This window comes from Staurois parvus, unplaced genomic scaffold (assembly GCF_062004578.1).
Source record: "Staurois parvus isolate SC_StPar_1 unplaced genomic scaffold, SC_StPar_1.0 ptg001977l, whole genome shotgun sequence".
Taxonomy (NCBI): Eukaryota; Metazoa; Chordata; class Amphibia; order Anura; family Ranidae; genus Staurois; species Staurois parvus.
The window spans coordinates 24,829-48,676 of NW_028319773.1; the positions used below are offsets into that span (position 1 = coordinate 24,829).

The 23,848-nt window shown below is 45.4% G+C and overlaps 1 protein-coding gene across 1 annotated transcript in view; it reads right to left on the reverse strand.

Moving 5' to 3' along the window:
• The window catches only part of LOC149433113 (arf-GAP with Rho-GAP domain, ANK repeat and PH domain-containing protein 1-like), a gene marked incomplete at its 3' end in the record, with an annotated part of 43,518 nt that extends 19,935 nt beyond the window's left edge, over nt 1–23,583 (reverse strand). The window contains exons 1-5 of the mRNA XM_089664641.1: nt 23,479–23,583; nt 12,046–12,204; nt 3,156–3,225; nt 2,254–2,374; nt 1,718–1,905 (exon numbers count right to left, since the gene is read on the reverse strand). Of these exons, the coding sequence (XP_089520767.1) occupies nt 1,718–1,905; nt 2,254–2,374; nt 3,156–3,225; nt 12,046–12,204; nt 23,479–23,495 (555 nt within the window). The remainder of the gene's footprint in view (nt 1–1,717; nt 1,906–2,253; nt 2,375–3,155; nt 3,226–12,045; nt 12,205–23,478) is intronic.
• Nucleotides 23,584–23,848: the final 265 nt, after the last annotated feature.

Genomic DNA, 23,848 nt, shown 5'->3' on the forward strand with positions numbered 1-23,848 from the left:
ACCGACCTTGTCTCCAAATACCACCCAAAACGTACTCTCCGCTCCTCACAAGACCTCCTACTCTCTAGTTCCCTGGTCAACTCCCCCCATGCCCGTCTTCAGGACTTCTCCAGAGCTTTCCCCATCCTCTGGAACTCCCTACCCCAATACATCAGACTATCACCTACTCTCCTCTCCTTTAGGCGCACCCTGAAAACCCATCTCTTCAAGGAAGCCTACCCCGCCCTCAGCTAATTGCCAATCTCCTCCACTCTTCCTACCACTCCATCCCCCACCTCGGGAGTCACCCGTAGGGGTGGCCTACCAGTAACCAACAGAGCACGTAGGCCGAACAAGAAAAGAGGGAGGGAGGGAGAGAAGAGAAAGAGTATAGAAGAGCCATATCAGGCCATAGTGAGGAGAGGAAACGGGGGTCATAGGGAGTATGGTAGGGGGGATCCTGAGGGGGTGGAGAAACAACCTAGGTGCCGAGATGAGCCCAAAGGCTTGTACAGGCACTAGCATGGCAGAAGCAGGGAGGATTCGTCAAAATCGGCCAGGAGGTAGTGCTCTACCCAGGACTTCCACAGTAATTCATATTTACACACCCTGCCTAGAAGGACTGCTTTGACCTTGGCGTGGATCATGTCTCTGGTAATTCTGTTTTTCATTTCTAGGACAATAAGATAAGTTGATTTCCAGGCCTTGGCTACGGTTTGGTGCAGTCGTAACCTGCAAGAGAAGTTTGAAGTGACGGCGGGACTGGTCTGGTGGTTGTTTGTGTAGGAGGGCTGTGGCCAGGTCAGGGGCCAGGAAAACATGGTAGAGAGGATTTGGAAGACTTCGGTCCAGAAAGATTGGGCTACAGGGCAACCCCACCATGTATGGAAGTGTGTGCTAAGGCCAGAGCAGCCGCTAATAAAGCCGCTGTATTTTAGGCATGCTGTTGGTTTGTCATAAAGGGCTTGAATCCAAAATGAGAATGGATCTCAGAAGCCCCAATGTTGAAGGTTTTGGAAGAGGCTGGGTCACAACAAAGAGTCAAAAACGTTTGAAGGATGATGGTTTCCAATTGCCTTTTTGTGCTAAAGAACAGAGTTGGGTAGCCCAATGGATGTGGTCTATAGACTGTCTATGGGGCACAAACCTTGTCTTCTCTGCATGGATTCATTCTTCTACACAGGAGTAGTTTTTGCTAGAAAATGTCTTAGAACCCCAAAATATTATACTGTCGACAGAGGATTTTCTTCTCTGTACAGGGAGGAGCTAATTTTCTGGATGGGGAAGAGACACTGCACACAACAGGGAGGAGTCACTGCTATGGATGTGGAGTTACTACTCTGGAGAGGGAGGAGTCACTGCTATGGACAGGGAGGAATTACTACTCTGGACAGGTAGGAATTCATGCTCTGGATGGGGAGGAGTTAATGCTCTGGACGGAGAGGAGTTACTGCTCTGAACAGGGAGATGCCACTGCTCTGGGCAAGGAGGTGTTTCTGTTCTGGAAAGGGAGGAGCTAACTTTATGGCTGGGGAGGAGATACTGCTCTGGATGGGGAGGAATTATTGCTCTGGACGGGGAGGAGTTATTGCTCTGGATGGGGAGGAGTCACTGCTCTGGATGGGGAAAACTCATTGATCATCAAATTATTAGTGTTTGTACATTTCATGAATTTTACCAAAATGAAAACAAACATGTAAGAACGTGCACGTGACGGCACCCAACGCCCTGTACTGACCTCTCCATTTTTGTACAGATAGACCTTGTCCGCCGCCACCACCACAAACAGCTTGGGCTTACACCCTTTCATCTCCAGGGGGCCGAATTTGTCTGGGTTCTCTTGGGTCGAGGTGGAGGCACTGAGCACCTTCGTCTTTCGCTCATCCAGGATCTGCTGGAAGGCTTTCACCCAGTCGTTCCTTTCCGCTGGAACAAATAGAAAAGAAAAATGATGGTCAACGTGACGTTGGTCTGGAACAGTCAGTAAAACAAAACGGTCGGAAGTCCTCATCGGCCTATGGGTTCCCAGTGACGCAAAATATCAAAGCAAGGAGACTAGCATAATAGCCAGGCAACCAGCATCCTCAAAATGAGCGATCGCCCTCCATGTTTCTTTTCTCAAAAAATGCGCCCCTTGAAATACCATCATGAGGCCTTATTTTGACACTCAGCCCCTTCCGTGGATTCCTCAGAAGAATCCTTCAACCCAAGAAACTGATACAACGTAAAGCTGCAACATCACGGAGGGTGGAGGAACAATGGAAGCCGACTTACCGTCACTCTCGGCTCGGAACATGAAGTTCCTATTGGACGTTGCCACCTCGAATTTCTGGTCTCCCATGGAAGCCACCCTGGTTATGGCGCTTGTCTTGATCATACGCTTGGAGTACATGTCCTGCAGAAGAGGCAAACACATCCATTGGCTACCTGGGAGATCAACAATTCGCCCTCTATCGGGGCCTATGTAAAATAACAGCTTTTGGTTTGCTGCTGGCCACCTTATTTTAGTTCTAATTTTTTTGAGATTTACCCCATTGAGCTACAGCTCATGAAGGACTTTAAAAGGACTGATGGTACGGAGTTGTTGGGCCTCATAAGACCCCATGTCTGTGTCGTAGTGTGCAGTGAAATCAGAGCAAGCCATTTCAGTCCAGTAAATGGACCCGTACAACTGTGCATGGGCGGAGGTCAGATTTGAACCCCCGATCGTTTCTTCTGTCTCTCAGGGACTCTATTGGCAGTAGATCAGTTGAATCACATAAGGAAACTCAAGACAACAGTTGACAATGTCAAAGCCATGAAATAACGGCTTTTGGTTTGCTGCTGACCACCTTATTTCAGTTCTAATTTTTGGGGATTTACCCCATTGAGCTACAGCTCAGGAAGGACCTTAAAGGACTGATGGTAAGGAGATGTTGGGCCCCATAAGACCCTATGTCCATGCAGTGAAATCAGAGTAAGCCATTTCAGTCCAGGAAATGGGCCTGTACAAATGTGCAAGGCCGGAGGTCAGATTTGAACCCCCTGATCGTTTCTTTTGTCTCTCAGGGAATCTACTGGCAGTAGATCAGTTGAATCACGTAAGGAAACTCAAGACAACAGCTGACCATGTCAAAGCCATGAAATATCCGTGGAATATCAGAATGTCTAAAGAGTGCAAACTATCATCCACGTACCTTGTCGCTGTCATAGTACCGGAGGTAGTCAGTGTCCAACTTCACCCATCGTCTCTGGAATATGTATGAGCTGGGGAGAAGAAAAAAAGAATGAAAACAGAGAAGGAAATATTTCACAACAAATGATTTCAGATCCAATGCAAAGAATAAAAGGAAACAAACGTGGCCTAAATCTTAGGGAGAGGCCTGGATTAGAAACTAATTCCGGTAATAACAACCTCGTTTACCTAGCAAGTGGCAGTTAGTCACAGTCAGCTGGAGTTGTGGGGAATGCACAGTGGAGGAAAAATAACCTCAACAAACCAATGGCCCAACATAGCAAATTTCTACAGAGCAGTCTTCCTACATCTTGAGGAAAAGGGACCGTCTTTTGAGGACACTGAGGAGCACATTTTGGATTGAGAGGAGAACTGGTTCAAAAGAGGTGTGAAAAAGGCCATCTACGTCAAACTGGAGCAACCATCCCAGAACGGGGTGGAGGGCCTTCAACATATAAAAACATCATAACGTCTCTACCCCGAAGATCTGAAAAATCTTCGCACCTTCAGCCATGGGACTCCTAGGAAATGATACCTATGACACCAAAGCTGGTGTAACTAGATGCTTTGAATTTTGGACCTAGCAAACGATTCTATAAATATCATGGACAGCAAATAGGAATGACCCCTGAAAGAGCTTCTGGATGTTTATGGGCTCTCCTAGTCAAAAATTCCTTCCACCCAGTAGACTTCTTACAAAACTCTGTAGACCCAGATGGGCTACTATATTTGCGTATCTTTTGACCTGCGCCACAGGTCATCTGCAGGACTCTTTAGGCCTTTGCCACAGGTCATCTGTTGGACTCTTTAGGCCTTTGCCACAGGTCATCTGTTTGACTCCTTAGGCCTTTGTCACAGGTCATCTGTTGGACTCTTTAGGCCTTTGCCACAGGTCATCTGTTGGACTCTTTAGGCCTTTGCCACAGGTCATCTGTTGGACTCTTTAGGCCTTTGCCACAGGTCATCTGTTGGACTCTTTAGGCCTTTGCCACAGGTCATCTGTTGGACTCTTTAGGCCTTTGCCACAGGTCATCTGTTGGACTCTTTAGGCCTTTGCCACAGGTCATCTGTTGGACTCTTTAGGCCTGCGCCACAGGTCATCTGTAGGACTCTTTAGGCCTTTGCTACAGGTCATCTGTGGGACTCTTTAAGCCTTTGCCACAGGTCATCTGGTGGATTCTTTAGGCCTTTGCCACAAGTCATCTGTTGGACTATTTAGGCCTTTGTCACAGGTCATCTATTGGACTGTTTAGGCCTTTGCCACAGGTCATCTGTTGGACTCCTTAGGCCTTTGCCACAGACCAGTGTAGATTCTGTAGGCCCAGATGGGCAGCTAGGAAGAAAAACCCTTGTTCGGGTTTCCTCTCCAAAGCACGGGCCTTGGAGCCAAGGAACCTCTCAGCACTACCTCCTTCCTGGCATTAACCTAGGAGCCAAGGACAATAATTTCCTCTCCAGGCAAAAACTGAGATGTAAGGACCCTTCTAGAAGATCGCCCCAGATATTTATCCACTCTTCCAGCCCACCTCACTGGAATAAACCTCTAAGTAACTGGTCGAAGTAAAAAAATATCCATAACCCCATACATTGTATCTTTTCACTCTAGGTATTGGAGAACGTTCAACAAATGCAGCCAGAAGAAATTATTGACCTGGGCTTAGGGGAAAAAAAGGCTTGCTACAGGGACACGCCATGGCAGCCACTCAACCAGGGTTCCTCCAGAGGTTGCAAGGGCTTCCTTGAGCCATGTTTGAGTGGTCTCCCATTTGATGGTGCCTACATAGTTCTAGGCACCACATGTCATATCCATGTTGCATGACACCAATAATCACTTTAGCTTTGTGTAAGGGTGACATTCTGACCACCAGGAGCCTTCTTCACACTGGCCAACAATGTAAGAGACCATTGTTTCCACTGACCCCCAATGTATTGATTTTAGCAAGGGTTCCCAGAAGACCTGAAAATGATTTCAAGAGTTTTTCAAGGGTAAAACGGTAGAGGAAATCTGCTTCAGAGGCATTATGGACAGGCACGATCCAGCCAAAAGCATGGTCCCTACACAAGAGGGACATACAGATCGATCTTTTAACAAACCAACCAAGTGACCCAAGTCCGGAGGACTAGTTTATTTTGGACATGATATGAGAAGAACCATCTCATGAAAGACAATTGTGTTTGGAAAGAGCGAAGGGCGAAGAAGAGGATTACCAGTAATAAGGTGGATGGATACAGTCACGGAAATTACGAGCATGCCGATGCGAAGACTTAGGACCAAAAGATGGATCTGGAGGAACACCATCCACGTGGTCACCACGAGCTGACATCACATTATTTGCCACTTTTTTCAGTATGAAATGCTCTTGATTACCCCACTGCCAGTAGACAATAGCCATGAACAAGAACCATCTGCTGTCATGTAATCCAGCCCCCTTCAACATTTTGTGGTCCGTTATGGCCGGTGCCGGGACAAGGTCTTCTCAGTTCTCACCTCCTATGTTGTGGAGATCAGGAATGGTGGTGGTGAGGCATTTAGCAGTTTACCAAGAAACAACCAGGCAGGGCTGACACCATTTCTTGTGATTTCAGGCCAGAAAAAGCACCATGTAGTCAGTCCAGGTTCAGGTCAGGAGCATTCATGTGATGGGAATGTTATTAAGGTATGCATGGGGACGGAGAGAGGCGAGGATGGGCATTGATCTGTAGCCCAGTAGGAGAGCTTCCTGTACAGAAGATTAGGAGCTGAATGCATTTCTGGTAGTGGTCATGGTCCAGGAGCGGACAGTTGCCCCCTCCCCCCCTCCCCGGTCCACTCTGATGCCCCATAAAAAGGCCATACTGCTTCCTGGTGAAGAGTAGTAAAAAGACCCCTCCGGTGTCCTACCGAGTGCGGGATGAGGACAGAGCAGAGGCTGAAGCATGGATGGTGTAGGCCATGTCTGAGAAGAGATCGGCTCCGTGCCACACTGGAGGCTCTCCTCCCCTGGTTAGCCCAGACCGAGCCGCTTTGGCTCCCCCCGTCAAGCCTGACGGCAAGTTCAGGAACCCAGAGTCGGTGCGGCAGGCACTGTCCAGTGCATGCGTAGACAATACCTGGAGCAGGGCTTCCACCTGGGACAGGAGTTGGGTGGAGAGCAGGAAATTAGGAACTGAGTGCATTTCTGGTAGTGGTCATGGTCCAGGAGTGGACAACTGCCCCCCCCCATCCCCGGGCCACTCTGATGCCCCATAAAAAGGCCATACTGCTTCCTGGTGAAGAGGAGTAAAAAGTCCCCGCCGGTGTCCTACTGAGTGCGGGATGGTGAAAGCATGGATTGTGTAGGCCATGTCCGAGAAAAGATCGGCTCCGTGCCCCACTGGAGACTCTCCTCCTGGCCAGCCCAGACCGAGCTCCCTCGGCTCCCCCCTGCCAGTCCTGACGGCAAGTTCTGGAACCCAGAGTCGACCCGGCAGGCGCTGTCCAGCTTATGAGTAGAGAGTACCTGGAGCAGAGCTTCAGCCTAGGATAGAGCACCGGCTGAAGCATGGATGGTGTAGGCCATGTCTGAGAAGAGATTGTCTCCTTGACCCACTGGAGGCTCTCCTCCCCTGGTCAGCCCAGACCGAGCCGCTTTGGCTCCTCCCTGCCAACCCTGACGGCAAGTTCAGGAACCCAGAGTCGGTGCAGCAGGCGTGGTCCAGCCCATGAGCACCCTGAGCAGGGCTTCAGCCTGGGACAGGAGTTGGGAGGAGAGCACCATGGGCCTCTGGGTTGCACTTGCCCCCCTGGGCCAAAAGTTGCCAGTCACCCCGTCATGCTCTGGTCTTGACTAAGTGTGAGTGTCCCTGCCATAGGACGAACAACAAGACGAACATTCTGCTCCGTGTTCTTTTAATTTGCACCCGCTATCAGTAAACACGGCCTCTTCTCCATACAGAGATCTTCCAACGTCTCAGAATATTCCCATCTCCAGAGGAGATATCGGGAGGAAAGCCTGGCTGGAGGACAGGACCCCAGCTGCACCGTCTCACCATCGGAGGAGGATGCTGGGTGTGGTGGTCAGACAGAAGTCCCCGGAGCATTGAAGAATCTCTGCCTCAAAGTAGATGTGGGAGGAGACCAGCGAGCAGATGTGCGGAGATCCGAAAAACCTCCGGCAGATGTCCATGGAGAGGAACGCCAGAGGAATAAGGAGGAACTCCGATCCTGAGATATCATCTGATATTTACCACCTTGTCTAAGTACGGAGACTTCATAACAAATGCAATAAATAGCTAAAATGGATTAAATAAATAACAAGGGGAAAAAAACATAAAAAAATATCAACTCATCAAAAAATAAATTCAGTGTTTATTAATAAATAATATTATAAATTGATAATGATAATTAATAAATGCATTTAGTGTTCACTAATAAAAAAATTCATAAATCCCAATTTCTTGATTACACTGAATGTATCTATTTATTATGGACACTGAAATAAATTATATTTATTTATAGGCACTGAATTTATATATTTATTTATTTATAGACACTGAAAGAAATTGTATTTATTTATGGACACTGAATTTATATATTTATTTATTTATGGACACTGAAAGAAATTGTATTTATTTATGGACACTGAATTTATATATTTATTTATGGACACTGAAAGAAATTGTATTTATTTATAGACACTGAATTTATTTATTTATGGACACGGAATGTATTGTATTTATTTATTTATAGTTGCAAATTAATTTACTTTCTAATGGACACTGAATTAACTATAATTTATTTATTTGTGGAAACTGAATTTATTTATTTAGATAACAGAAACGGAATTTATTTATTTATGGACACTGAATGTATTTATTTATTTATTGATTGATGTAAATTAATTTACTTTCTAATGGACACTGAATAAACTATAATTTATTTATTTATTTATTTATGGACACTGAATGTATTTTATTTATTTATTTATGGACACTGAATGTATGTATTTATTTATTGATTAATTGATGGAAATTAATTTACTATCTAATGTCCGCTGAATTAACTCATTTATTTATTTGTGGAACCTGAATTTATTTATTTAAATAACAGAAACTGAATATATTTATTTATGCACACTGAATGTATTTTATTTATTTATTTATGGACACTGAATGTATGTATTTATTTATTTATGGATGGAAATTAATTTACTTTCTAATGGACGCTGAATTAACTCATTTATTTATTTGTGGAAACTGAATTTATTTATTTAAACAACAGAAACTGAATGTATTTATTTATGGACACAATGTACAGTGGGGATCGAAAGTTTGGGCACCCCAGCTAAAAATTTGTATTAATGTGCATAAAAAAGCCAAGGAAAGATGGAAAAATCTCCAAAAGGCATCAAATTACAGATTAGACATTCTTATAATATGTCAACAAAAGTTAGATTTTATTTCCATCATTTACACTTTCATAATAACAGAAAACAAAAAAATGGCGTCTGCAAAAGTTTGGGCCCCCTGCAGAGTTAATATCTTGTACTGCCCCCTTTGGCAAGTATCACAGCTTGTAAACGCTTTTTGTAGCCAGCCAAGAGTCTTTCAATTCTTGTTTGAGGTATCTTTGCCCATTCTTCCTTACAAAAGTCTTCCAGTTCTTTGAGATTTCTGGGCTGTCTGTCACGCACGGCTCTTTTAAGGTCTATCCATAGATTTTCAATGATGTTGAGGTCAGGAGATTGTGAAGGCCATGGCAAAACCTTCAGTTTACGCCTCTTGATGTAATCCCCCGTGGATTTCGAGGTGTGTTTAGGATCATTATCCATTTGTAGAAGCCATCCTCTCTTTAACTTCAGCTTTTTCACAGATGGCATCAAGTTACCATCCAAAATTTGCTGAAATTTTATTGAATCCATTTTTCCTTCTACTCGTGAGATGTTCCCTGTGCCACTGGCTGCAACACAACCCCAAAGCATGATTGATCCAACCCCATGCTTCACAGGTGGACAAAGGTTCTTTTCATTAAATTCTGTGCCCCTTCTTCTCCAAACGTACCTTTGCTCATTCCGGCCAAAAAGTTCAATTTTAACCTCATCGGTCCACAGAACTTGTTTCCAAAATGCATCAGGCTTGTCTATATGTTCATTTGCAAAGTTCAAACGATGATTTTTGTGGTGAGGACGTAGAAGAGGTTTTCTTCTGATGACTCTTCCATGAAGACCATATTTGTACAAGTATCTCTTTATAGTGGAATAGTGACCACAACTCCAGTGTCTGCCAGATCTTTCTGGAGGGATCGTGCAGTCAAACGTGGGTTTTGAATTGTTTTTCTCACAATCCTGCGAGCTGTTCCGTCTGATATTTTTCTTGGTCTTCCAGATCTTGCTTTAACTTCCACTGTTCCTGATGACTGCCATTTCTTAATGACATTCCGAACAGAGGATATTGACATCTGAAAACGCTTTGCTATCTTCTTATAGCCTTCTCCAGCTTTGTGAGCGTCAACTATTTTCAGTTTCAGTTTTCTAGACAACTGCTTAGAAGAACCCATGGTGCTGATTGTTGGGGCAAGGTCAGATGAGTCTGGGCATTTAAAACCTTTGAGATTGACATCACCTGGTCTTCCCAGATGATGATTTAGAACAATCCATGACACTGGCAGGTCTCAGCTTGGCAAAGGGGGCAGTGCATGCTATAAATTCTGCAGGGGGCCCAAACTTTTGCAGACGACATTTTTTTGTTTTCGGTTATTTTGAAAGTGTAAATGATGGAAATAAAATCTAACTTTTGTTGACATATTATAAGAATGTTTAATCTGTAATTTGATGCCTTTTGGAGATTTTTACATCTTTCCTTGGCTTCTTTATGCACATTAATACAAATTTTTAGCTGGGGTGCCCAAACTTTCGATCCCCACTGTATTTATTAATTTATTGATTGATGTAAATTAATTTACTTTCTAATGGACACTGAATTAACTCAATTATTTAGTTGTGGAAACTGAATTTATTTATTTAAACAACACAAACTGAATTTTTTTTATTTATGAACACTGAATGTATGTATTTATTTATTTATGGATGGAAATTAATTTACTTTCTAATGGACACAGAACTAATTTATTTATTTGTGAAAACTGAATTTATTTATTTAACTAACAGAAACTAAATTTATTTATTTATGGACACTGAATGTATTTATTTATTGATTGATGGAAATTAATTTACTTTCTATGGACACTGAATTAACTCATTTATTTATTTTTTTAAACTGAATTTATTTAATTTGTGGACACTGAACTAATTTATTTATTTGTGGAAACTGAATTTATTTATTTAAACGACACAAACTGAATTTATTTACTTATGGGCACTGAATGTATTTATTTATTGGTGGAAATTTATTTACTTTCTAATGGACACTGAATTATCTCTTTAATTTATTTATTTGTGGAAACTGAATTTATTTATTTAATAAAAGAAACTGAATTAATTTATTTATGGACACTGAATTTATTAATTTTATCGAAGTGTTTTTATGTTATTGATCCTTGTTTTTAGTTATGATATTTTTGCCCTTTATTGCATTTGTTGTCAGGGGAGACCTGCAAGAGGTAATAAATACCCGGGAGTGTCTGATGACAGGAGTGTCACACTGACTTGCCTAGTATATACGCAGCGATCTGCTGACAGGAGTGTCACACTGACTTACCTAGTATATACGCACAGATCTGATGACAGGAATGCCACACTGACTTACCTAGTATATACGCAGCGATCTGCTGACAGGAGTGTCACATTGACTTACCTAGTATATACGCACAGATCTGATGACAGGAGTGCCACACTGACTTATCTAGTATATACGCACAGATCTGCTGATGGGAGTGTCACACTGACTTACCTAGTATATACGCACAGATCTGATGACAGGAGTGTCACACTGACTTACCTAGTATATACGCAGCGATCTGCTGACAGGAGTGTCACATTGACTTACCTAGTATATACGCACAGATCTGATGACAGGAGTGTCACACTGACTTGCCTAGTATATACGCACAGATCTGATGACGGGAGTGTCACACTGACTTACCTAGTATATACGCACAGATCTGATGACGGGAGTGTCACACTGACTTACCTAGTATATATGCACAGATCTGCTGACAGGAGTGTCACACTGACTTACCTAGTATATACGCACAGATCTGATGACAGGAATGCCACACTGACTTACCTAGTATATACGCACAGATCTGATGACAGGAATGCCACACTGACTTACCTAGTATATACGCAGCGATCTGCTGACAGGAGTGTCACATTGACTTACCTAGTATATACGCACAGATCTGATGACAGGAGTGCCACACTGACTTATCTAGTATATACGCACAGATCTGCTGATGGGAGTGTCACACTGACTTGCCTAGTATATACGCACAGATCTGATGACGGGAGTGTCACACTGACTTACCTAGTATATACGCACAGATCTGATGACGGGAGTGTCACACTGACTTACCTAGTATATATGCACAGATCTGATGACAGGAGTGTCACACTGACTTACCTAGTATATACGCAGCGATCTGATGACAGGAGTGTCACACTGACTTACCTAGTATATACGCACAGATCTGATGACGGGAGTGCCACGCTGACTTACCTAGTATATACGCACAGATCTGCTGACAGGAGTGTCACACTGACCTACCTAGTATATACGCACAGATCTGCTGACAGGAGTGTCTCACTGACTTACCTAGTATATACGCACAGATCTGCTGACAGGAGTGTCACATGAACACATTGCTCAGCACATGAAGATACCTGATGACAGGTTGGCCAGTGTCATGGAGATAATGTCAGCAGGAGGGCACTCACCCCTGCGGCGGGTTCTTGTCCAGCCATCCCGCCTTGATGACGGCTGCATGTTGCGTGGACGGATCGCCGTCCTCCATGTTGCCGCTGTGTGAGCTGGAGATCCCAGAGGAGAGGGAGCTGGTGGAGCGCCGCATGCTGATGTCACTGTCACTGCGCCTGCTGGAAGAGAAGACAACGCGGTCAGCGCAGGAGAATTCCAAAATAGTGACTCGTTAAACTGGCAGGGGGCGGGAGAAGACATCCTGTCAAATTCAATTTGCTGGCAGCCCGCCCAAGGGTGCTCAACCTGTGAGCCTCGGTCCAGGGGTGTGCAACCTGTGAGCCTCGGTCCAGGGGTGCGCAACCTATGAGCCTCGGTCCAGGGGTGCGCAACCTGTGGCCCTCGGTCCAGGGGTGCCCAACCTGTGAGCCTCGGTCCAGGGGTGCGCAACCTGTGAGCCTCGGTCCAGGGGTGCGCAACCTGTGAGCCTCGGTCCAGGGGTGCGCAACCTGTGAGCCTCGGTCCAGGGGTGCGCAACCTATAAGCCTCGGTGCAGGGGTGCGCAACCTATGAGCCTCGGTCCAGGGGTGCGCAACCTGTGAGCCTCGGTCCAGGGGTGCGCAACCTGTGAGCCTCGGTCCAGGGGTGCGCAACCTGTGAGCCTCGGTCCAGGGGTGCGCAACCTGTGAGCCTCGGTCCAGGGGTGCGCAACCTGTGAGCCTCGGTCCAGGGGTGCGCAACCTGTGAACCTCGGTCCAGGGGTGCGCAACCTGTGAGCCTCGGTCCAGGGGTGCGCAACCTATGAGCCTCGGTCCAGGGGTGCGCAACCTGTGGCCCTCGGTCCAGGGGTGCGCAACCTGTGGCCCTCGGTCCAGGGGTGAGCAACCTGTGAGCCTCGGTGCAGGGGTGCTCAACCTGTGGCCCTCGGTCCAAGAGTGCTCAACCTGGGGCCCTCGGTCCAGGGGTGCGCAACCTGTGCACCTGGGTCCAAGGGTGCTCAACCTGTGGCCCTCGGTCCAAGAGTGCTATACCTATGGCCCTCGGTCCAAGAGTACTATACCTATGGCCCTCGGTCCAGGGGTGCGCAACCTGTGGCCCTCGGTCCAGGGGTGCGCAACCTGTGAGCCTCGGTCCAGGAGTGCTCAACCTGTGGCCCTCAGTCAAGGGGTGCGCAACCTGTGAGCCTCAGTCCAGGGGTGTGCAACCTGTGGCCCTCGGAGCCATATTTTGCCTTCCCTGGTTCCCCCCCCCCCACAGATAAAAATGCTAATGAAATATTACATACAACCTACTTTCAAAGAAATATATATATTTCTTTTTACACAAAAGCACTTTAAAGATTGCTCGGTTTGGAAGCAGCCTATTGGCTGGAAATTCATATTCGTTTAAATTTCTGATACTAATTACAATTGAGTCCTGTCCGTGATACTTTTTTTATTTGCACTAACATACAATTTTGAGGACAAGCTTTCGGGGTATGTCCCCTTCTTCAAGGTCTAAGCAGTACTATTAAAAATCACAAAGTTTAAGCAGAATGTTAGAATGGATTGAGAGAAAAAAAAAAAAAAAAAAAAAAAGGGCTACAGATAAGATACATCAAAAGTGAGGGGGGGAGGGGGGATACAACACTCACACAGAGGGGGTCAAGTTTTAGCTAATAGATAGTCATAAAGCTGTGGATAATGGTTGAGGAATCCCAGGTCCAAATTAAGACCGTTATCTTTAGTGTCAAATAGAATTATCATTCTTAGTTCAAATGTTTTTCTTTCCTGGATGGATTTAAATTTTCCTTTCAGAACTAAAATATTGAGGTCTCCCATAGTGTGGTCTGGTTGTGAGAAATGGTGTCCTACAGGTGTGCAGAGGTCATCTTCTTTATGTTCCTTGATGGTATGTCTGTGTAAATTCATCCTTGTTTGCACCTTCTGTCCTGTTTCACCAACATAGGATCCTTTGCTGCATTTTCTGCACTGGATGAGGTACACAACATTACTGGAGGTGCAGCTGTATGATCCGGAGATATTGAAGATCCCTTTTGAGTGTCGGACACTTTTTGATGGATTGATTTGGTTGCACAGCTTGCAGCGTTTCTTATTGCAGGGTTTGCTTCCATTATTTGTGACATCAGAAGGAAGTTTCCTACTGATTAGTTTATTTCTGAGGTTGGGGGGTTGTCTGAAAGCCAGTATTGGGGGTTGCTGGAATATTTCTTTCAGAGTTCCATCCTCTGTTATGATGGATTGTAAATCTTTGATTATTATTCTTCTCCCTTCTAGTGCCGGGTTGTATGTGGTTACTAGAGGTACACGGTTGTTTGTTTTTTTCTCTTTGTACTGAAGCAGATTTTCCCTTCGGGTTCTCAAGGCTGTGTTTATGCCGGTGTTGATGGTTCTGTCCTTGTAACCTTTCTTATGGAAGGCGTCTGCTAGTGTCCCAAGATGTTTATCTCTGTCTCTTGGGTCAGAACATACTCGGTGGTATCTGATGGCCTGACTGTGTATGATGGCACGTTTCGTGTGTTGGGGGTGGAAGCTGGAACTGTGGAGGTAGTTGCATTGGTCAGTGGGTTTCCTGTATATTGAGGTGTGAAGCGTATCATCCCTGATGTATACTGTGGTGTCTAGGAAGGTGACGTGTGTGTTTGAGTATTCCATTTTTAGTTTGATTGATGGATGAAAAGTGTTCATCAATGAGTAAAATTGTTTTAGATTTTCTTCACCTTCCGTCCATATGATGAAAATATCATCAATATAGCGAAAGTATCTGTATGGTTTTTGTTCCATGCTGTTCAGGAATTGTTCCTCCATGTCAGCCATAAATAAATTTGCAGACCTTTTGGATACAACCTAAACATAAAAGCAACCCAACATCTATACCTCTTACCATCAGTGACCTGGAATCTAATCGGGAATCCCAAGGTATCCCTTGTGTAAATGCTGACCCGACTGAAAATGTGGATATTACAGAGGAACTTGGAATCATCAACTTGTCAAATCATAAACTTTCTGAACCAGAATTAACTATCCTCTCCAAAGGCCTTACATTCTGCCCAACCACCAAATTGGATCATTTACAAGTATTGTCAGATATGGAGGATTTCTTCAGGAGACTAAGGCTCAAAGAATATTTCCACAATAATGAAAGGAATCCTAGGACAATGGAGTGCTACACAAAGAAAAAGAACAGCTGCTTCACACCTCCACAAGGACCCAACCCCAAACTGGACACCTATATTGATAGCTTCAGATTGCGAGCTACATCCCTGATATCCACCCAGCAAAAGAAAATTCTGTACAATCTTTCACCACTAGAGCGAAGGGCTATACACAATTTGCGCAACAATCAGGCCATCACCATCAAACCAGCGGACAAAGGGGGAGCAGTTGTGATGGATACAAACAAATACATACAAGAAGGCCAGAGGCAGCTGGAAAATGCCATCTACTATAAAAAACTGGATCATGATCCAACCCAGAACTTTACAAAGCAATTAAAAGGTCTCATTAAAACACTTCCAGCCCACCTACATTCAGAACTTATAAATGCGATTCCGGATCATCCAGAAATCGGGGACTTCTACATGCTGCCCAAAGTCCACAAGCCAGGAAATCCAGGCAGACCCATCATAACAGGTATGAATACACTCACCGAACAAATCTCAGGCTTTGTAGAAAAATTTTTAAAACCGTTAGTCATGAATACTGCTAGTTTCCTGCAAGACACAACTGACTTTCTGAACAAGATCAACAACATCCAGCAATTACCATCTAATACACTTCTAGTGACTATGGATGTAGTATCCCTGTATAGTAATATATGGATGTAGTATCCCTGTATAGTAATATATGGATGTAGTATCCCTGTATAGTAATATCCCTCACAAGGATGGATTAGCTGCATGTCACAGATCCTTATCATCCTCACCAAACAACAAATACACGGCTGAGGATGTTACACGGCTCATTGAATTCATACTTACACACAACTACTTTGCTTTCAATAAGGACATCTATCTTCAATGTATGGGCACTGCGATGGGAAGTGAAATGGCCCCCAATATGCAAATTTATTTATGGCTGACATGGAGGAACAATTCCTGAACAGCATGGAACAAAAACCATACAGATACTACCGCTATATTGATGATATTTTCATCATATGGACGGAAGGTGAAGAAAATCTAAAACAATTTTACTCATTGATGAACACTTTTCATCCATCAATCAAACTAAAAATGGAATACTCAAACACACAGGTCAACTTCCTAGACACCACAGTATACATCAGGGATGATACGCTTCACACCTCAATATACAGGAAACCCACCGACAGATGCCACTACCTCCACAGTTCCAGCTTCCACCCCCAACACAGGAAACGTGCCATCATACACAGTCAGGACATCAGATACCACCGAGTATGTTCTGACCCAAGAGACAGAGATAAACATCTTGGGACACTAGCAGACGCCTTCCATAAGAAAGGTTACAAGGACAAAACTATCAACACCGGCATAAACACAGCCTTGAGAACCCGAAGGGAAAATCTGCTTCAGTACAAAGAGAAAAAAACAAACAACCGTGTACCTCTAGTAACCACATACAACCCGGCACTAGAAGGGATAAGAAAAATAATCAAAGATTTACAACCCATCATAACAGAGGATGGAACTCTGAAAGAAATATTCCAGCAACCCCCAATACTGGCTTTCAGACAACCCCCCCCAATACTGGCCTTCAGACAACCCCCAATACTGGCTTTCAGACAACCCCCCAATACTGGCCTTCAGACAACCCCCCAATACTGGCCTTCAGACAACCCCCCAATACTGGCCTTCAGACAACCCCCCAACCTCAGAAATAAACTAATCAGTAGGAAACTTCCTTCTGATGTCACAAATAATGGAAGCAAACCCTGCAATAAGAAACACTGCAAACTGTGCAACCAAATCAATCCATCAAAAAGTGTCCGACACTCAAAAGGGATCTTCAATATCTCCGGATCATACAGCTGCACCTCCAGTAATGTTGTGTACCTCATCCAGTGCAGAAAATGCAGCAAAGGATCCTATGTTGGTGAAACAGGACAGAAGGTGCAAACAAGGATGAATTTACACAGACATACCATCAAGGAACATAAAGAAGATGACCTCTGCACACCTGTAGGACACCATTTCTCACAACCAGACCACACTATGGAAGATCTCAATATTTTAGTTCTGAAAGGAAAATTTAAATCCATCCAAGAAAGAAAAACATTTGAACTAAGAATGATAATTCTATTTGACACTAAAGATAACGGTCTTAATTTGGACCTGGGATTCCTCAACCATTATCCACAGCTTTATGACTATCTATTAGCTAAAACTTGACCCCCTCTGTGTGAGTGTTGTATCCCCCCTCCCCCCCTCACTTTTGATGTATCTTATCTGTAGCCCTTTTTTTTTTTTTTTTTTTTTCTCTCAATCCATTCTAACATCCTGCTTAAACTTTGTGATTTTTAATAGTACTGCTTAGACCTTGAAGAAGGGGACATACCCCGAAAGCTTGTCCTCAAAATTGTATGTTAGTGCAAATAAAAAAAGTATCACGGACAGTACTCAATTGTTTCTGTCGCAAATGCACTAATACGGCTACAATCACCTGATACTAATTAAAAAGTCGAATATAATACAATTATATATATATATATTTTTTTAGCTGTCCATTTTGGTTTTTGGCCAAATGCATCCGGAATTTTCACTTTCGGCCTGAGAATTTTCATCTCGCTGGCGATGTCATCACTGGGTCTCTGTGCTTCTCTATGAAATGCAGGCAGATCGTGGCTGGTGGGAGGAGCCAGCAGGCAGCTGTACATAGCTTCCTGAAAACACGGCAGCACCCCGCCTCTCTGCTCCTCCCCGGAGCTCTGGGTCCTGAATCAAGCAGCACTCAATTCCATGCATTAAAATCTTTGTTTACTTTTTTTTTTTTCAGAATCTGTTACAATTCTCAAAGATTTTTTTCTTCCTCGTTATGGAAATCGAGGACAAATTCTTCAGCTTCGCTAGAGAAAACAAAGAGGAAGGTGATGGGGTTCCAGCTGTCAGGTAGGTGGAATGATTGGAATGCGGTAAATAACATGTTTATCCCGTGTGGCGCGTCACGGAGCCGAGAGACCGGAAAGTGGCGGCGAATATCCGCACAGGATCCATCCGCGTCCAACTGTCACGGCTGCGTGTGTAGGTGACACCATAGGGAGCCCATTGCTCCATCCCTGCAGCGGTCAGCGACTACAATCTGCTGCCCTTCACATCCACAACTCCCCCCCAAATGTCAGGACGGTACAAATCCCCCCAAATGTCAGGACGGTACAAATCCCCCCAAATGTCAGGACGGTACAAATCCCCCCCAAATGTCAGGACGGTACAAATCCCCCCCAAATGTCAAAACGGTACAAATCCCCCCAAATGTCAGGACGGTACAAATCCCCCCCAAATGTCAAAACGGTACAAATCCCCCCAAATGTCAAAACGGTACAAATCCCCCCCAAATGTCAAAACGGTACAAATCCCCCCCAAATGTCAAAACGGTACAAATCCCCCCAAATGTCAGGATGGTACAAATCCCCCCAAATGTCAAAACGTTACAAATCCCCCCCAAATGTCGAAACGCTACAAATCCCCCCAAATGTCAGGATGGTATAAATCCCCCCCAAATGTCAAAACAGTACAAATCCCCCCCAAATATCAGGATGGTACAAATCCCCCCCAAATATTAGGACATTACAAGTCCCCCCAAATGTCAGGACAGTACAAATCCCCCCCAAATATCAGGACATTACAAGTCTCCCCAGCTATCAGGACGGTACAAATCCCCCCAAATATCAGGACGGTACAAATCCCCCCAAATATCAGGACGGTACAAATCCCCCCAAATATCAGGACAGTACAAATCCCCCCCAAATATCAGGACATTACAAGTCTCCCCAGATATCAGGACAGTACAAATCCCCCCAAATGTCAGGACGGTACAAATCCCCCCAAATGTCAGGACGGTACAAATCCCCCCCAAATGTCAGGACGGCACAAATCCCCCCCAAATGTCAGGACGGCACAAATCCCCCCCAAATGTCAGGACGGTACAAATCCCCCCCAAATGTCAGGACGGCACAAATCCCCCCCAAATGTCAGGACGGTACAAATCCCCCCAAATGTCAGGACGGTACAAATCCCCCCAAATGTCAGGGCAGTACAAATCCCCCCAAATGTCAGGACGGTACAAATCCCCCCCCCCCCCCAAATGTCAGGACGGTACAAATCCCCCCAAATGTCAGGACAGTACAAATCCCCCCAAATGTCAGGACGTTACAGATATCCCCCCAAATGTCAGGACAGTACAAATCCCCCCAAATGTCAGGACAGTACAAATCCCCCCAAATGTCAGGACGGTACAAATCCCCCCAAATGTCAGGACGGTACAAATCCCCCCCAAATGTCAGGACGGTACAAATCCCCCCAAATGTCAGGACGGTACAAATCCCCCCAAATGTCATGACAGTACAAACCCCCCCAAATGTCAAGACGGCACAAATCCCCCCAAATGTCAAGATGGCACAAATCCCCCCAAATGTCATGACAGTACAAACCCCCCCAAATGTCAGGATGGTACAAATCCCCCCCAAATATCAGAACGGTACAAATCCTCCCAAATGTCAGGACGGTACAAATCCCCCCAAATGTCAGGACGGTACAAATCACCCCCAAATGTCAGGACGGTACAAATCCCCCCCAAATGTCAGAACGGCACAAATCCCCCCCAAATGTCAGGACGGTACAAATCCCCCCCAAATGTCAGGACGGCACAAATCCCCCCCAAATGTCAGGACGGTACAAATCCCCCCCAAATGTCAGGACGGTACAAATCCCCCCAAATGTCAGGACGGTACAAATCCCCCCAAATGTCAGGGCGGTACAAATCCCCCCAAATGTCAGGACGGTACAAATCCCCCCCCCCCAAATGTCAGGACGGTACAAATCCCCCCAAATGTCAGGACAGTACAAATCCCCCCAAATGTCAGGACGGTACAGATATCCCCCCAAATGTCAGGACAGTACAAATCCCCCCAAATGTCAGGACGGTACAAATCCCCCCAAATGTCAGGACGGTACAAATCCCCCCAAATGTCAGGACGGTACAAATCCCCCCCAAATGTCAGGACGGTACAAATCCCCCCAAATGTCAGGACGGTACAAATCCCCCCAAATGTCATGACAGTACAAACCCCCCCAAATGTCAAGACGGCACAAATCCCCCCAAATGTCAAGACGGCACAAATCCCCCCAAATGTCATGACGGTACAAACCCCCCCAAATGTCAGGATGGTACAAATCCCCCCCAAATGTCAGGACGGTACAAATCCCCCCAAATATCAGAACGGTACAAATCCTCCCAAATGTCAGGACGGTACAAATCCCCCCAAATGTCAGGACGGTACAAATCTCCCCCAAATGTCAGGATGGTACAAATCCCCCCAAATGTCAGGACGGTACAAATCCCCCCAAATGTCAGGATGGTACAAATCCCCCCAAATGTCAGGACGGTACAAATCTCCCCCAAATGTCAGGATGGTACAAATCCCCCCAAATGTCAGGACGGTACAAATCCCCCCAAATGTCAGGACGGTACAAATCCCCCCAAATGTCAAGACGGCACAAATCCCCCCAAATGTCAAGATGGCACAAATCCCCCCAAATGTCATGACGGTACAAACCCCCCCAAATGTCAGGATGGTACAAATCCCCCCCAAATGTCAGGACGGTACAAATCCCCCCAAATGTCAGGACGGTACAAATCCCCCCAAATGTCAGGAGGGTACAAATCCCCCCAAATGTCAGGACGGTACAGATATCCCCCAAATGTCAGAACAGTACAGATATCCCCCCAAATGTCAGGACGGTACAAATCCCCCCAAATGTCAGGACGGTACAAATCTCCCCCAAATGTCAGGATGGTACAAATCCCCCCAAATGTCAGGACGGTACAAATCCCCCCAAATGTCAGGACGGTACAAATCCCCCCAAATGTCAAGACGGCACAAATCCCCCCAAATGTCAAGATGGCACAAATCCCCCCAAATGTCATGACGGTACAAACCCCCCCAAATGTCAGGATGGTACAAATCCCCCCCAAATGTCAGGACGGTACAAATCCCCCCAAATGTCAGGACGGTACAAATCCCCCCAAATGTCAGGAGGGTACAAATCCCCCCAAATGTCAGGACGGTACAGATATCCCCCAAATGTCAGAACAGTACAGATATCCCCCCAAATGTCAGGACGGTACAAATCCCCCCCACATTACCCCTTTTTGGACATTCCGAGGCATCTAGTAAGAGGCACGGCGAGTTTTTTGAAGTTGTCATTTTTTGTCAGTTTCGCAGTGAGATCGATAATTCCGGGGTCATCATTCAGGGTCACCGATGGCCTGTAAAGGCTTTTAAAGCGCCACCTATAGAGAATTTTTTTTTTTTGCGCTTTCACGGGCGTGCGCAATTTCACTATTTACTATTTTACAATTTACTCGACACAACCCCCATATTTGATATTTTACCAAAAAAATTGGTTATCTTTTTGTGCTGAAATGTGCAATAATATTCATTTGAACATTTATTTTCTGATAAATAGCTGCGCAAATATCCTTTAAAAAATTGCAACTGCCACCAATTTTATTCTCCAGGGCCCCGGATTTTAGAAAATATATTTTTATATATAAAATTTATATATCTATATATATACACACACACACACACAAAAAAAAAAAAATATATATATATATATATATATTTTTTTTTTTTTTTTTTTGCTTTGCTTTGTTGTTACAGTAATTTTCAGCAAACAATGCAAGTTTCACTGTGTGCAAAAAAATGTTCAAAATTGCCCCGGTAGACAAGTGGTTAAAAGGACTCGTATATATCCACACCCTTTCTTTTTTTAACCAAAGTGATGTAAAGGTTTCTTCTAGGATTGTATTCGATCAGACAGGCCCTCCTCCTATTGGTCGATCTAAAGAAACTCGCACAGTCAGATCTAAACTCCCATTATAAAATGAGGAGATGAGCAATCATGATCAGTCCTCCTGTCTGGAGGACCCCCCTCCAGTCACACTATTATTATACATTTATATAGCTCTGACATATACCGCAGCGCTGTACAGAGAACACTGAGCCAGTCACATCAGTCTCTGTACCAGAGGAGCTTACACTCTAATGTCCCCTCCCCCACAGTCACATCAGTCTCTGTACCAGAGGAGCTTACACTCTAATGTCACCTCCTCCACAGTCACATCAGTCTCTGTACCAGAGGAGCTTACGCTCTAATGTCCCCTCCCCCGCAGTCACATCAGTCTCTGTACCAGAGGAGCTTACACTCTAATGTCCCCTCCCCCACAGTCACATCAGTCTCTGTACCAGAGGAGCTTACGCTCTAATGTCCCCTCCCCCACAGTCACATCAGTCTCTGTACCAGAGGAGCTTACGCTCTAATGTCCCCTCCCCCACAGTCACATCAGTCTCTGTACCAGAGGAGCTTACGCTCTAATGTCACCTCCTCCACAGTCACATCAGTCTCTGTACCAGAGGAGCTTACGCTCTAATGTCCCCTCCCCCACAGTCACATCAGTCTCTGTACCAGAGGAGCTTACGCTCTAATGTCCCCTCCCCCCACAGTCACATCAGTCTCTGTACCAGAGGAGCTTACACTCTAATGTCCCCTCCTCCACAGTCACATCAGTCTCTGCACCAGAGGAGCTTACACTCTAATGTCCCCTCCCCCACAGTCACATCAGTCTCTGTACCAGAGGAGCTTACGCTCTAATGTCCCCTCCCCCGCAGTCACATCAGTCTCTGTACCAGAGGAGCTTACACTCTAATGTCCCCTCCCCCACAGTCACATCAGTCTCTGTACAGAGGAACTTACGCTCTAATGTCCCCTCCCCCACAGTCACATCAGTCTCTGTACCAGAGGAGCTTACACTCTAATGTCCCCTCCCCCACAGTCACATCAGTCTCTGTACAGAGGAACTTACGCTCTAATGTCCCCTCCCCCCACAGTCACATCATCTCTGTACCAGAGGAGCTTACACTCTAATGTCCCCTCCCACCACAGTCACATCAGTCTCTGCACCAGAGGAGCTTACACTCTAATGTTCCCTCCCCCCACAGTCCCATCAGTCTCTGTACCAGAGGAGCTTACACTCTAATGCCCCCTCCCCCGCAGTCACAACAGTCTCTGTACCAGAGGAGCTTACACTCTAATGTCCTCTCCCCCACAGTCACATCAGTCTCTGTACCAGTAACACCAGTCTCTGTAATGTTCCGACTAAGCCCCCCCCCCGTTGCTCAGGCCCTATGTGCGATCAGGAGGTGAAGACGCACTGAGCAGTGTAGACGCCCCCCTTTCATGCCGGCCAACCTACCCGATACATAGGGACATCCACAGCTGCAGCTTACTGCTCCGGAGACCTCACATTGCTCCCCTAGAGCGACATTTCATCCCCAACTTCCTGTACAGACAAATAAAGTCCTAAAAACCAGTTTGTCCAGTTTCTCAGCATCTTCTGTCTGCACCAGACCATAGCCAGGAATGATTAACCCTTCCAGGCTCAAGACAGGGCCCGAGGTTCCGAGAAGAACATTCCTTCCTCTTCTTACCTGGCCGGCTAATGATTAATAAAACATAAAGTACACAATGGCCAGATGACACCGGTGTCAGGGACAGGCACGTGTGTATTCCGGTCCTGGATTTACAGGTATGGTCCGAGGACCCGTGTGCACCTCTTCTAGACC